The sequence below is a fragment of the Triturus cristatus genome, chromosome 9, assembly GCF_964204655.1.
Source record: "Triturus cristatus chromosome 9, aTriCri1.1, whole genome shotgun sequence".
NCBI lineage: Eukaryota > Metazoa > Chordata > Amphibia > Caudata > Salamandridae > Triturus > Triturus cristatus.
Window position 1 is genome coordinate 844,157,730 of NC_140592.1, and position 15,826 is coordinate 844,173,555.

At 43.9% G+C, this 15,826-nt stretch overlaps 1 protein-coding gene across 1 annotated transcript in view; it reads left to right on the forward strand.

The window, feature by feature from the left end:
* Nucleotides 1-5,312: 5,312 nt before the first annotated feature.
* The window catches only part of CKB (creatine kinase B), a 72,501-nt gene continuing 61,987 nt past the window's right edge, over nt 5,313-15,826 (forward strand). The window contains exon 1 of the mRNA XM_085626303.1: nt 5,313-5,440. Within this exon, the coding sequence (XP_085482429.1) occupies nt 5,413-5,440 (28 nt within the window). The 5' untranslated portion in view covers nt 5,313-5,412. The remainder of the gene's footprint in view (nt 5,441-15,826) is intronic.

The window sequence follows — 15,826 nt, forward strand, 5'->3', positions numbered from 1 at the left end:
GGGGGATCTGCTGTGGGGCCACATTGCTACCTGTGATATGGAAAGTACAATTGAGGGTTGTGTCAATGCAAAAGTGAGTGAAGAGTCACAAAGTGTGGGTGAAAGGGATCATTTGGAACTTGCAAGTGTTGCTAATGATGGGTTTTCAGCAGGTCAATCTAACGATGGGGTTTCAGCAGGTCAAGCTTCTGTTACATTAAGACATGGTTGTGTATCCAAAAAACCTGTCTATTTGAATGACTTGTACTGTTAATACACAAGGTGATATGAAATTTCTTGGTATATTAAGACTTTATGTCCAAGTGAATTCAAGAAACTTCTGTATTAAATATTTTCATAATCGTTTATACAAATAATGATTGGAAATATCCTGTTATTTTTCAAACATGTTGCCTATAGTTATATTGTTCATTTAAGTTTTTGTGTTCAGTCTATTTTTAGTATTTTTTTATGGTTTGTTTAAGGAGGGGAGATGTATGGTGTTAGAATGTAATGATTAGAATATCAAGGGGTCGCATGCTCAGGGGTAGCGTGCTCAAGGCTGAGTGTTCTTGTTCTAGAATCAGATCTTCCTGGTCAACAGTTCAGGATCTGATTCTGGTATGAGGAGACACTCGGCGGTGGGCTCTGGTTAAAGAAGACATAAACTTACTTGTTCAACCTCATTCTACTGCTTTCATCATCCACTACGAAAAGGAGTGCCACCACACACTACCCAGTAAGAGATCGAGGTGACACAGACCCCCCTCCGGGGGGGAGAATCCAGACGCAGCAGTCCAGGGTAGCCTAAGTATAGCCATCTGACCCAGGCGCCTCAGGCCCGCTTCAATCTCCTCTGTGATGCGATAGCTGCACCCTCAGCTCCTCAGCGGTCCCCGCCCCGGCAGAAGTCCTTCAGGAGCTCCATAACTCATCCCACCCTTCCAAGGCTCTCCAGAGAGAGTCTGGCTTACCTCCCCTCTAACATCACCAGGTAGTCCCACAGCACAGCTCCCCCAGACTCTTCTATTGTCAGCGGCCCAGCCAGGGGACCACACCTGTTGGGTGCTGTCGCGCACTCACTATGACGCAAATTGACTCAGACCCCAGTTCAGCAGGGCAGCATTGTAATCACACCTGCGGGGCACCACAGGTCTCCCTCCTTTTCCACACAGACCTCACACCACTCCGCAGGGCTTACTCCTTCAATGCAGAACAGGCAGCAGGGCCCGCTTGGATTCCACAGCACCTCACCAAGCATTCCTCTCCGTGGAGCAGCCTACCAGGGACCAGGGTTTGGGGGGAGTAACCAGCTCATTGTCACCCCAGAGACAGCAAGGTTCCCCTCACACTACGGGCACCACGATGATGGCAGATAATGGGGGCTAAATGCAAAGCTCAATGAAGTGCGGCCACTATCTTCAACCACCAATACATGCCCCCCCCCTACAATTGGCACACTTGAGTCTACTTGAAGTAGGCAAATAAAACTTTGACAATTTGGCCACATGTGTCCAGAGTAAAAAACAGGATAATGTTTACTGGCTAAATGAAAACACATCAATTCCAATACAATACCTTTACAGACTAATATTCAAAAACCAAGAGCACGCCTTGAATGTGGGGCCTAAAGTTAATTGTTTTCATATTCCGCTGGAACTCATGGTGCTGTCAGGGGTGGTTATTTTACTTTGTTTTTTTCTTGTCAGGGCGTCGTTTCTGGTTCAGATACATCAATAGGCACCTTCCACAATACCCTATTTATTTGTCAGTCGTTGCTAACAAACTTGGCAACAAGTGCGCAAGCTATCCCATTTACCTTTTACCGGTGAACAGAAAAGGTCACGTTAGTCAAATACATACAGTAAATACCTAGATTTATTCCACCCGTCTTCATCCGCCTTCTCCTCTCCCGTCGCCAACCGGTCCCTGGGTTTAAGAAAAAAAGGACAAAACCAAGTTTGCGGCCCTTCCAGGGTCCCTAGTCAGTGTACTATCAAAGTAGTGTGAAATTCATGAGTCTGTCATTTATAATCTGATAAATCACTTGGTCGGGACTACCCTGTATAACATAAGGGTTTGATGTCACAACCTAACAACTGCTCTGTGTTGGTGTGTAATGTAGGAGAGTAGGACCTGCTTCTTATGGTTACCCCCACTTTTTGCTGCTGTAACACTGTTTTTCGACTTTAGTCTGGCTGGGGCCCTGCTATTCAGGACCCCAGCCTAGCTGCTTCCTCTCTAAATGGATTCCTAGTTCCTTAGGTACACAGCAGATTTGATTCTGAGGTGCCCTTATAAGTCCCTAGTATATGGTATACTATGTACCCAGGGCATAGGTTCCCCAGAAGCCTACCAGGTGCTGAAGCATGTATTATGCCACCCCTGGGAAGCCCTCCAAAATGACACCACAGGTCTGCTACTGCAGCCTGGGTAAGGTGGTGCATGCACCCCTTACAGGGATATAGGTTCACTATATCTCACCTATCACTGCACATATAAACCTATCAGTCACCCCGATGGCGGGCCTTATCAATCCTGAAGGCAGGGTGCTTGGTTTTGTGTGAGAGGGTGCCCATGCATAAACAGAGCCCCTCTGCAGCCTTCGGAAACTCTTCTCCGGGGTTGTCTGTGATGCAGCCTGACCATATACTCTTAAGTGCATTATAACCAAACGGTAAATGCTAACTTTGGACTGGCTGCACGGAAACATGTTGTGCTTGGTGTCAAACACTTTGGAATCATACCCCCACACCAGTAGCTGGTGTGGGAGTATGATTCCACCCTTCTTGAGGGAGAGACATGACAGCACTGGTATACCCGGTACCAGCTTAAAAGAGCCCTGGCATCACAAAATGGATGCTTCAGCCACAGACACGAGTCAGGCCTCCTGCTGCTGACCGAAAATCCGGCCAGGGAGGCCTGGACAATAGGTTTCCTGTCACAGGGAGGTGTTACCACCTCCCAGACAGGCTTTAGTGTATTGGGGCTGGGTGGGTGCACTCTTAAAGTGCTTTGAAGTCCTGCACTGTGGGCACGTTTGGTGTACCTGTGAATAGTCCAGCTCAAAGTGGTTCAGGGGCCACCAGCCCTGCTCTGGCACAAAACTGGACAAAGGAAATGGGTTTAGTCACCCCTCTTTCCAAACCCTCCCATAGGTGGGTCCCCTGAGCTAGTCCAACCCCTTCCTTGGATATAAAGAAGGAACCTCTGTAACCAGAACTTTAGATATTCCTGGACGAAACTCTGAAACTGAATCCTGGACCTTCGACGATCTGTTCAACGCCAGATGACTGAAGAATCTCCCTTGGGGTAAAGAGTGACTCCCCTGCTTGGCAGGCACCAAAGACGTATCTGTCCGGTCTGCATCTCCGAAGCTCCCGCCGGACGCCGAAGACTTTGCCGAAGACTTTGCAACACCAGAGGTGGATTTCCAGACTTCCCAGAGGCCGAACCGAGTCCCCAGCAAAGCTGAGACCCATGGCCCTCGTGGGTACCGTGGAACTGGAACCCCTGGACACCGTGCACATTTGCTAGTGCAATAGCTTCTCGACGTCCCTTGAGGCTGTGCATTGGGTTACTTGTAGCCCAGACCCCGAGTGGTGAATCCACCGAAGATTGCTGGCCTGCCCACTCCGAGTGACCGTGGGCCGCCATTTTGTGATTCCTCTCGAGGCCCCTTCGCGATCCCTTGTCCGTCGAATTGTGGGTCCCTGAGAAGGGTAACTTTACTTTGATTGGGCTTCCCAGGTTGCTCCAGACGTGCCCTGACTCTTCATCGCTTGGGGAGTCCCCAGGACCTTGCTGGTCCGCACCGATGCATCTTTCTCCTTCCTGCATGGGTTGCTGTTGCCAAGGCTTGTTGTGTCCAATCCGGGCACCGACGCTGCAGCACTCGACATCCTTCATGGGACAGCTCAAATCCAGCTCCTGGTTGTCCTCGACGTCTCCTGGTCCTCGTGGCTGAAGAGTCATGCTTCACCTCTTTCACCTGAAACACCCGACATCGGTGGGCATTTGTCTATCGTGCTCCTGGTCACTGACAAGTGAACCGGACTCTGTCCCCACTGCTTTCAGGTTCTTCACATCTCCGATCCAGGCTTGGATCTCTTCGGACACTTCGCATCTTCCCGGCAGCAGCACTTCTTCGCCAGCTTCCATTGAAAACGATGACGCGACCCGACACCATTTGACACCTAAGCACCCGGCTTCCCCGGGTGAGGTAACTCGAGTACTCCGGTGCTCCCGTGGGTGTTGACCCTAGAACGGTCTAAGTCCAAGAGGGTTTGGTCTAAGTCCATTTCTAAGTGTCCTTTAACTCTAAAAATCTAACCGCGACTTTCCCCATAGAAGCTAACGGGAGCTCGCGGCTGTGTTGTCACACTGCACACGGCCCCCATGGGTCCCCTGTGTCACTCCCTTGGGTGGTTCCTTGGGGTCCCAGCGATTCTACAGTCTCTAGGCCTTGTGTCTAGTTAAGTCGTGGTTCTTATACCACTTTTTTAGTATATGCTTTGATCCGCCCCTAGGGCCTAACGTGTATTTGTGCTACTTTAGTGTAACTTATGTGCTTTTGCCTCTAGCCTCATAAAGAGACTAGAGGGGTGTCTTTAGTAATAAATACATATATTTTATATATATACCTGGTGTGGTCTCCTTTCATTTTATATATATATACCTGGTGTGGTCTCCTTTCATTTAGCCATTCAAGAGATTATAGACTGGTAAAACAAGCTGCTTTACATTCCTTCAAGACTTAGCCTGAAGGCTGCTCTCCATAGCTACCACTAGGATAGCTTTCAATAAAGGTTGTCTTTAACCTATCATCAACAAGGGGTTGTGTGGACTGGTGCAAGGTGCCCACTATAACTAGTGGACAGCATATGTAACACTTAGTCTGTGCTCATCTGACTTACAACTGCAATACCAAGGTGTGTCCCTGATGAAAATGTAAGCTGTCCAGTCAATAATGGGTTTTGATCCTGCCCCTCCATATTGGATATCAAGCAAGAAAGACATATTGGGATGGAATCCAAGACTCCTCCTGCGAATGAGGTCAAGCGGGATTTCGCTAGTATCAAGTCAGGCCTGAATTCCTGACATCGGAAAGAAAGGCAGGTTTGAACTTGCCCCGGCTCCGAGTTGCTACGCTGTGAGCGTCACTGTTGCGGGCAGCTTTTGTCCCTTTTACTCTGATGTGTTATTTGGTTAAATTGAGGCCTGCCTCTAAAATGGTGCTTCGGCCTCACTTTGTTTGTGTTACGTTTAGAGTTGTTCCACATGCCTAGTTACAGCGGGACATCTCCTTCAGCCAATTGCCATCGCCAGCTCTTTGTTGGACAGAGGAATCATTACTCGCTGCTGGCGACCCAGGTCTGGCGACGAGGCTGAGCTGTTTGCACACTGACTTCCACCGCACGAGAACACTTTGACATGGGAAATAAAAACTCCGTCGGAACTGGTAAGTGTATGCTCTTATCCAGCCTCGTTTTACAATGTAATTTTCTGCTGCACTTATCTAGACGCGAAAATGCAGCCCGTTGAGATGCTTGGTGTTGGCAAACGTTTTATGTATTCCTGACATCTTTGTGTGTCGCTTCAGAACAACGGACACATTGTCGCTTTCTCGTCGCCTTAAATCGGTATTTGTTCTTGTTGGCTGCAATGGAGTTTCTGAAAAGGGGGAGTGTCACATGCCTGGCTTCCACGTACAGCAAGGCTCGACGCTCTTGGCTGCCTTCTTGAGTGTGGCTGGTAGCAAAGTGTCGTCAGCACCCCTGCTCATTGATGAGAGTGACATCAAAGCTTTGAGTCGAACTCAATAGAGTGGAAAACTGGCATTGAGTCCAGGTGGGTTGTCCAACTCCGTGCACCCTTTCCATGCCACATTTTCACGATGCCTCCTGACATTTCCTCGATTTGGATAAACTGCATGGTCATTTATTTCACGAGAATAACTTGTAAATCAGGAATAGATAAGACCCCCTGGATCGACATTGGCCACCCTTGTTATGCCCACCTATTCTTTGGAACTTTGCGATACAGTGGGGAAGCATGAAGTTATATTGATTGAGAAAAGTAAACTAGTCATCTCACTGAATCTAGAAGTGAGTCTAACTCTAATGTGCAGCTTTCCATGTTCCCATATTTATTGGTTGTACTTAACACTAAATAGGCCCACGTCTGTGCAACTTTCAAAAAAGTGATAATGTACCAGTCTTATTTTTTTTTTCCAACTCTTCTTCTTTTGGAGAGCTACCAAAACAGCTATTTTATAAATATACTGCTTTTTCAGCACCCTGGAAAGAAATAATGGAATACGCGGGGCTGCATAATAGCACCGGGAAATATAAATACATTGTACAATTTACAAAAACAGACATTTTTTGGTCAATTTTATATAAAGCAGATATAGCGGAAGTTCCTGTTGAGGGTAGTAGAGAAAGTGGATTATTAGTTGGGGTGGTTGAGACATCCCCAAATAATAATGTCACTATTCTGTATCAGGTCCAGTTAGGTTACTTTGATCTAAACAGCCCAGCCCGGGGTAGCTGTGGCGCAGAGCAGTCAGTCTGAACTCGAAGGAAAACAAGTGTAAAGCATTTATCAGTTCCAAACCAGTTAATAAGTAAGATACACAACACAATAAATCCCCCACTCCAATTTAGAAACACAGTATATATTTTTCATCTTTAAATAGACACTAAATTGAAAAACATTTGATGAACGGAACCGGAGTTATGATTTTTCGATGGTTTTCATAAATCTCTACACTTCACCCAAAAAGCTTTATAAATCACTGCTTTTCATTTGTAGTGGTAGTCTGTGACACAGACAAAAGTCTTGGTTCTCATTGGGAGTTCGAGGCTGTCCACACACCATTTATATTTCAGCGAGTGCTGTCTGAAGTCAGCGGCCCAGGAAGGCGATGATGATGATGGGGAGCTGAGTAGCAATTGTGCATGAGCCTCTTGGTCTTTGTCAAAAACTGGTACCATTGATCCCTAGGCTCCCAAGTTGCAGTTCTCCCTAGGAGAAAGAGTACACAAGGGTCCTGCTCATGACAGGCACCACTTGGGGATTAGGACTTGATTTCCCGGCTGCACAAGCAAGGTCCACGGCAAGTCCAGTTGTAACTGGTTTGCTGAAACTGATGCAAGATTTTGTTAGCTTTTGATATCCTCATGCTTAAGAGGTGGATAGGCAAATAGCCCTTTGAGTCCTCTCACTGGTCCTTGGCACAACTGGGAGCAGGTGCAGCCATTAGGGTCTCTCACCATGACTTTAGCAGCAGGAGCAGTCCTCTCTTTCTGAAGTACTGTCTTGGTTTCGCAAGTGCAATCATTCTTGGCACAGCCTTGCTTTCTGATGTCCACAGGTTCAACAGGTGCAATTCCTCTTCTGCTCTTTCAGAAGCCAGTAGTGTTCTGAGGTTCATACCCCGGGGTGCCAATTTTATGCCAGTTTCAAGTTTGTGGGTGGAGAGGACTCCCTAACCAATGAGGGTAAAAGTCCCACAGGCAACCCTGCCCACTATTACATCACTTCCTGGGGGATTGACACTAAACAAGCCCACAGTGCATCACTCTGCCCAAAAACAAGATGTCAGAACCTTTCCTCCCTTGGTCCGAGTTGTGGGTACACTCCTGAGATGTGTTGTCCAATTTAATGAGCAACTCCTCCTGGAAAACCAGTTCTACAACTGGTCTTCCCCCTTTGGAGAGATACCAGCCTGTCTACCTGAATGTATGACGTTACAACGCATACATTCACAACGCGGTATTTTACATCGCGTACAACGACTTGCGTTGGAGTGCGCTGGACTTAGGAATAGTATGATTTACTATTCCAACTCCAGACTACGTAACAGTAGGGAAGGTGTTGATATAGTAAAATCATACTATTCCTTAGTTTAGAGCACCATCCAGCGCAAGTTGTTGTAACGACTTGCGTTGTAACACCGCGATGTAAACATACCGCAGTGTAACGGCCGCGTTGTACAGGTCGTTCAGTCTACCTACCACAAAGAAAGGACAACCCAATAACACCTTGTGAGCTTGGGTAATAGAATCAACTCATGTATATGGGCAATAAGGGGATTATTTACAGTACTTATTCAACTAAATAAATCATATTTATGCGTCTATTGAGTATGACTCACTGAATCAATTTGAGAATAAATCAAAATCAATCATTATAAAGAGAGAATAAAACAAAAATAAATGAAAGAACAAATAAAATAAAAGAACAAACATACAAAACACAATGAAGTTACTTTCAATTTGTATATATTATGTTCCAAACAGGATTACTTCGACTCTTTTCAGGGGGTATCAGAAAAACAATAATCACACATATGCTCGGTGCGCAGGTTGTACATAATGTTTACAGACCACTGTTTGATAGCTGTGTGGCTCTCCATTCTTACTTAGGAAACAATCCATAACACAAATCATTAGGATATTGAATATGTTCCAGTGTCGGTTGATTTACAAAGAAGTAGTGGAATCTGTGTCAACATTTCTGTCTCTTAGTGCACTAAATACTGGAGACTATTCTCAGGAATCAGTCTGCAATTGTCTGCATTCTATTGCAACAAGAGCTTTGAGCTACCACATTTGACTCACGTTTTTGCAGCAAATCAGTAACTAAGCAAGGCACCTTTTGAGATATTTACATGCCTTACAAGCAATCAAAGACCTTTCAAACTATTTGGCCTTCCAATCATTAAAATGAAACCTAAGTAGAAGTCTTCAGCTCACACCATATACAATCAGTCCTGAGGTTGGTCTTAAGCATTTAGTGCACTAAGAGACTGAATGTTCCCAGTCAACAAAATGTAGGTAAAGACGGCCCCAGGAACCAGCATGGGTTATGCCCGCACAATACCCTCCAGTCGGAGTCACAAATGCACACGTGCCTCTGAGTTAAGTGAAATGTGAATCAGATGGGCCTCAGCTTGATCAGTTTGACCTGAGGAACGAACATTGGGGCACATGCATCAACCATTTTTGCGAGCGCAAACGGTGCGATTCGCAAAAATCGGCCGTTTGCGCCCGCAAAAAGGGCATTTGCGATGCATGAAGGGTCAAGGCACTCGCAATTTGAGAATTCGCAATTAATTGCGAGTTCTCAAATTGCGATTGCATTTAAGGATTCACAAATTGAGATTCCTTAAATGCAATGCATTAAAGTCAAATAATTAGCGATTTCGCTGATAGGGGGCGCAAATTACCATGAAGTTGAACTTCATGGTAATTTGCAAAAACTTTGAAAAATGCACGAAGGTGCATTTTTCAAAGTGGTAGGTTACACACACACATGTCCTTTAGACGTGTGTGCGCAACATTTGTACACTGATCGATTTCAGGGGTGCAACAGGGTGTCGTTTTGACACCCTTGCACCCTTGAAATTGCATTCTCAATTTGCGATTCTCTAATTGAGAATCGCAAATTGAGAACGTCCTCCCATTCATTCCTATGGGCCTCTAGCCCCATAAACATGAATGGAGAGGTATTCCTTAATTGCGACTCGTAATTTGCGACTCGCAATTAAGAAATATTTAGAAATCGCTATTTTGTAAGCGATTTCTACATGCATAGGCTTTTGCAATTCCTTATTAGCGAATCCTTATTTTTCGCTAATAAGGAATCGCAAATGGCATTTTTGATGCATGTGCTAGATTCTCCCCAGATCTATCCAAAACCTAGGGTCAGAGTTCTGGAGTTCCTGTACTGGAGTCAGATAGGATTTTTCTAAACTCAACAAGAAACAGTGAGCCTCTAAGCCGCTGCACAGTCGCAACAGAGTCTCTTGGTGTCTGATGTGTAGAAAGCACATTGAGAAGTTAGTCATCTCCCATTGTGCAAAAGCACCACCAGTGGAGTCAGAACTGTCGTGAAACGTTTAAGGAATGACTAGAGGTTGAAGGGGAGAGCTGTGAATGAATACTACTCATCTAGAACTGTGAATGATAGACATCTCTGATCGGATTACAATTTCGAATGGCTGGTATATGCCCTGAAAATCCCAATAAAACAGCTTTTCCTCTTAATGTAACAGTGGAAAGACATTCTTATGGGTCTTTTATTTTTAAATGGATTGTTCGACTGGAGAGCTGAGATGGTTTAGATCGACTATGAACCTGAATCATCTGAAAAGGTTTCTCTATAAAAAAAAACAATGACACTTGACACGCCTTGTGGAACTGGATCCACTGTCATCGTGATGGTCTGGATATGTGACCTAAAGGCTTCCAAGGAATTATATCTTAGACCCAGATTCACTTAGCTTCAGAATCCTGTGCTTGGAAACAGATGGGTGCCATCAAGAGCGACGTTAATTCTGCACTCCAAACACTGTCAGGATTAAGTCAACTCCGCAGTAGTCCTAGCTGATGCTTTACTGGGCTGGGGTCTTTTTCTGGAAGCGCCCTTCCTACGAATAAATGAGGGTTGACTGTATGTGTGAGTGTGAAACCTAGAATGATCTGACTTTGTTTGATAAGGAATAGTTAAATTCCCTTTAACGTCCTTAAATGCCTTGGTTATGATGTCTTCCGGCATAGATTTAAAGAGCAGTTGGTCACCGAAGGTATTTTAAACCGTGATGTCTTGTGTGCCTTCTGCCTTCCAGCTCAACATCCCTAGCTGGTGTCTTCCAGCGCGTCTTACACATACTGTGCTCCTGAAGACAATGCTGATGCGTTAATCTGGGATGGGACACATCCAACTAGAATCTTGCTTGCACCCCCACCCCTGCTAGAAGGGTGGCCACAGCGCCATCCATCTGAAGGCTAAAGACAGCCTCTGGAAGTCCTTAGCAGGGGTTGGGACATGCAAGCAGCAACGGCTTCCACTACCAAGTTGTCTGAGTTCAGGCCGATGCTACTGAGTCACTAGATCAGAGAGTTTGAAGTTACTGCAAACTAAAATTCACAAAAGATCCAACGTACATATAAATAAATTAAATAGGCCCTTAAGCACTGTTTTTTTTAACATACATAAAAAAATCACATATTGTTTACAAAGTGATTAAAAGCAGAAGTACAACGTGCTTAAAAGCAGAAGTCATATATATTGAAGGATAGTCCTTTGATTTTTCTATTACTTATTTTTAGAATTAATTTCCTTTGATGGTCAACATGTTCAAGTAGCGGACTGGAATTGTAAATTTGGTTCACCATGTCCAGCTTAGTTTTTTTCTCTGATTGAGCTTGTATCTCTATTGATCTCTATTGCAATTTCATCTCTTCAATGATTCCCTATCCTTAGCAGCAGTCAAGTCAACTATAGTGCACCCTTTATCAAAAAACACTCTCCTGGATCCTATTGCACTTCTGTAATTTCTCATGATTCAGCCCTTCCCTCTGCTCCCTGTAACGTGTAAAACCTTAAGCTATTAGTTGCCAACCAGCTGCGGTCTCATTTGAAGCTTAATGAATGCCCGAAGGATGTTCATGTGGGCATTTGATTAAATCACAGTACTCAAGTAATTCTTGCGGCTGACATTTGTCTGTTTGTGGATATTGGCAGTGGCAGTGCCTCGATTCTGTCATTGGTATTTGACAATGTATACCACATCCTCCATCGCAAGCCAGTGTTTTTAACGCAGGGGATTCTACCTTGCCATGAGCTTGTGACTACCACTCTAGGAACCAATAGGCGGGTGGACTTGGCACAGTTTAGCATGTTTGCGAACATCGTGCATACTACTATAACAAATTTGGAAAACAGGGTGCAATAGTGAGGTGACTGTATATATTTTAAAGAAAGGTCTCACTTTTTGCACTTTTTATCTGTAACTTAATTTATATATTTTAGCTTATTGTACCAATTTTTAGTAATTGACACAATAAAGATTCTTACTTACATTGCCTCCAGATGATGCGTGTTCATGGCACTGTCCTCTGAAGGTTACATCTTTTCTTGTCACATCAGATCAAAATAGTGGACGGAGACCAGGGATTATGGAAAGCTGCTTTTAGAGAGTTCATGGTTTAGGTCAAGGAATTAGTCCTCTGGTATAAGTTTAATTTTGATACCAAGGAATTATAGTGGATGGCAGCAGTGTGGACCTCTGAATTCTGGGTGCAGGAGCTTGACGCCATCACTAGGCCTATGAAATCTGCTAAAGACCTAGGCTTTAAAATCAGTGCCACCCTATAGCTAACTTTGCAGATCTGGGTCATTTCTTCTTATTGCTTTTTTTTAATCAGACACTGTTAAACAGGACTCTACCCTGTCACTTTTGAGGGGAGACGGCCAGCAGTTATGGCTAGTATACACTCTAAGAAATATTTCAGTCGCGTACTGTTTCAGCAGATTCCTTCGTTGTATCATTCCATTGTTTTTGTATGCCTTTCAATGATGCGACTCGGATAGTTCACCAGAGGATGCTTGAGTTTGGGGGCGTGCTTCCTTATATTTGCTGATGAATGTGAACCAATGCAGTCCTTCAGGGACACAGAATCACCCTGCTCTGCATCATTCTTGCATGTGACACACTGTGTAATGACCTCTTCTACCTACCCCAGGCTAGGGCATGCTATATCCTTACTTGAAAACAACTGCAACCTCATGCATTAACTCACATGTGATCTCTGGTCAGCTCCATACTTCTCTTACACAGCTCTTTGAAGAAGCTATAGTGGATCCGCATGTCTCAGTTGCCACCAGAACGACGCACTCATGGAGAAGGCACCATGGATGCACCCTACTCTCCACTACTCTTTTAGAAGAGCACAGATGCCTGAGAACACACGTGTCTTTGGTCACACAAGCTAGCGTTTTGCCAAATGCAAGGCTCAATTCTTCCAAAGTTAAATGTTGGAGACTCGACAGGGGATGCAGAAATCCTACCAGATGATTCCACACTTGGCGCAGCGAGAAGGAGGTGAACTTGGGCCTGATTTATGTTAGCCATAAAGGCTGGATGGTGGCCAAGAATCATCTCTCACACAAAGCTGAAATTTACCCATTGCGAGGAGTGAAAACAACACACCTGTCCCCAAAGGAGATGCTTTCAAAGAACACAAAGCTGAAGGACTCGCTGGACCCTTCATAGCTAATTCTTATGGGTTAGGTAGAGGATTTAGGGGTAGAAGAGGACAAAGAAAGTACTCCAAGAGGTAATGTTAAAGAGGCTGTCGTTCTTCCCATTAAAAGACGGTTTTAGAAATAGAGCGCTGTGATCGGGCTTGCATGCGAGGGGTCCGTCATTTGACATCAACATGAAGATCTTCAAAAAATGACAAGTGACATCAAGAACTTTATGGTGTACACATCTGCTGTGCAAAATTAAGATGATTAATTTCCTGTTGCGGCTTATCTGCTGTGATTTAGAGGTCATTCCTTGTAGTTAGTTACTGGTAAATCATTACCTTTTGTACCCTTCCTACAGGCATAGCTGTGCAGAATGTAAACATAACGCTGGGTTGGTCACCGACCATACGCTGATCCAAAACAAAGTTGAGCTTAAAGGGCACCTTCACAACATCTAATCTGTTTCTCTGAGTTGAAAGCAGCAGCGCTAAAACAAAATAAAATGAATATATCCTTTCAGGTTTCTTTGGGCAGAAATTTTAATTGGCATTTAATTAAATGTATACCTTCATCACAGTTTTTAGTATATATTACAGTCATGTTCTAGACTGAATGCCGGATGCCATGCAACCTTACCGTGTATTTCGTTCTACAAATGAGAATGGTTCACCATTACTCTAAAATTAAATATCAAGTACAACAAATAACGAGCGTTTACAAACAGGGTCGGACCGAGACAGAAAATTGGCCCTGGAACAAAATAAAGTAAACCCCAGTAGTGAATAAGATAGCTAAAAACGTGGCCCCATTTGCAAACAGGGCAGTATTGAACTTAAAAAGACACGATGTATAGGTGTTTTGCGAAGTATGGGAGACTGCAGGCATTTGTGCTTGCTGCCGGCAATATTTATGGTCATATCAGGGAAAACACCAGTAAAAAACACACGGCCCACCAAACCATAAAACAAGCCCACAACCTTTAAAAAAACAGCCCATGGGCTGACCTATCAGACCAGCCCCTGCACCACTGCCTGATTGCCCTATAGACCAGCCCGAACCTGTATGCAAATACAACCTATGCTGGTATCTAAAAGCATTAAATAAAACACGCCATTTAACCATCTAGACCACTTTAAATCCACCGAGAACTAGTCACACTTTCATGTGTTTCCATACAAGTGTGATTTGCTCATATCTTGACACTCAGACATACCGGATCCAGTCTTCAACTTCACTTCATGATCTGAACAGCGAAACGTGGATTGTCCAGGCTATTTCCCACCGGCGACATCAGCAAATTCTGACCCCTTTCAGATTGCGCTGTTGGCCTAATGCAAACACTGGTACCCATGTTTGCAGTCTAAGCCTTTATCTCTACGCCTGTTGTGATATCCCCCAAAGCCAAGACAACCAGTCTAAATGTTATAGAAAATATGAGGGTGACTATTAAAATCAAAAGGTTGGCATAATCATTCAGCGCTGTGTTGCATATTTATTTTTTATTTAAGATTAAGAGTATAGCAAGGACTAAATGGAAGTAGGCCACAAGAACAAAGGAGCACCAACAAGTGGCATGAGAAACAACATAATTTATGTTGACTTAAAAAGCCATTAGACTTAGTATTTTCACTAAATGTTAATATAGAAATGTAAGCGCTTCATGGTGAGATCAAGAATCAGCAATTGCTCAAGGCGTCCAGTGTCCCAACCCCTTTCTGGACTAACACAGCCCTACATGCTCTGGCTCCAATACATCTTCTTACCAATCTTTTGGTCTTTCCTCAAGCGCTAAAGCCTGGCTATTTAACAGTTATAACAGGTTTAGGAGTTTATCTGACTTTTTCTGATGAGTGCTGACAATACCTTTTCAAGGGTGATGTGCGTTCTGTAACGGATCTTTTATTGATGCTGATTTTCATAGCACCATGATGTTTACATCTTCAAAGCGCAGAAATAAAAAAAACGGTAGCAGATTTGAGGGAATACCTACATTCTCAAAAGAGTGCATCACGCATATATGGGTATGAGCAGAGTGCTCAAGCAGAGTAGCCTCAGACCAAGTTCTGATTTTGCATAAATTAACATGCAGTAAAGACAGAGAATGACTACCAAAGTCCAGCCTGAGGCTTTCCCTGCCAGCAAATATCCCTGGTGGCCCTACTTGGCTCCTAACGTTTGGCCTGGTTCTTCCCAAAACTTGGGATCAATTTTTAATTACATCTTTTCCCCTCACCACTGCTACCTGTTTTGCACTCTCACAACTAATATTCTGGAGTTTGCTCATCCATGTACAAGAAAGAGGCACATTTTAAGTAGGAAAACTAAAAAGTGAAGGAATGCACGGGTAATTCAGAGTGTGCTGCCACTAAGATCCTAGAGTCAAAGTGACATTCACAAAGATAAATCTACATGTGTAGATTTAATACTAGTAAATGTATTCTCACACTTTTTATTAACTTTCCTACTTTGGGCTAATCTCAAAATTAGAGTGTTAACTTACTCAAAAAGAGACTTGCATATCTCCACCACCTGAACCAGGGAGTGGAGCCAAATATCCAAGTGTAAAGTTACTGCAGCCAGTAAAGAGCAGTAGTAAGTCCAACACCACACATGGTCAACTACTGACAAGGCAACAGCTTCCTACAGAAAATAAATGATGGTAGAAACTTAAAATAGAACCTCATAGCAATAATGTTATATTACATTCAATTATTTAAAATAGTTACAAATGTAAATTAATTCAATGTTTAAAAAAATCTAAAAATAAAACATTTTTATTTTAAAATATTTCAGTTACGTTTTT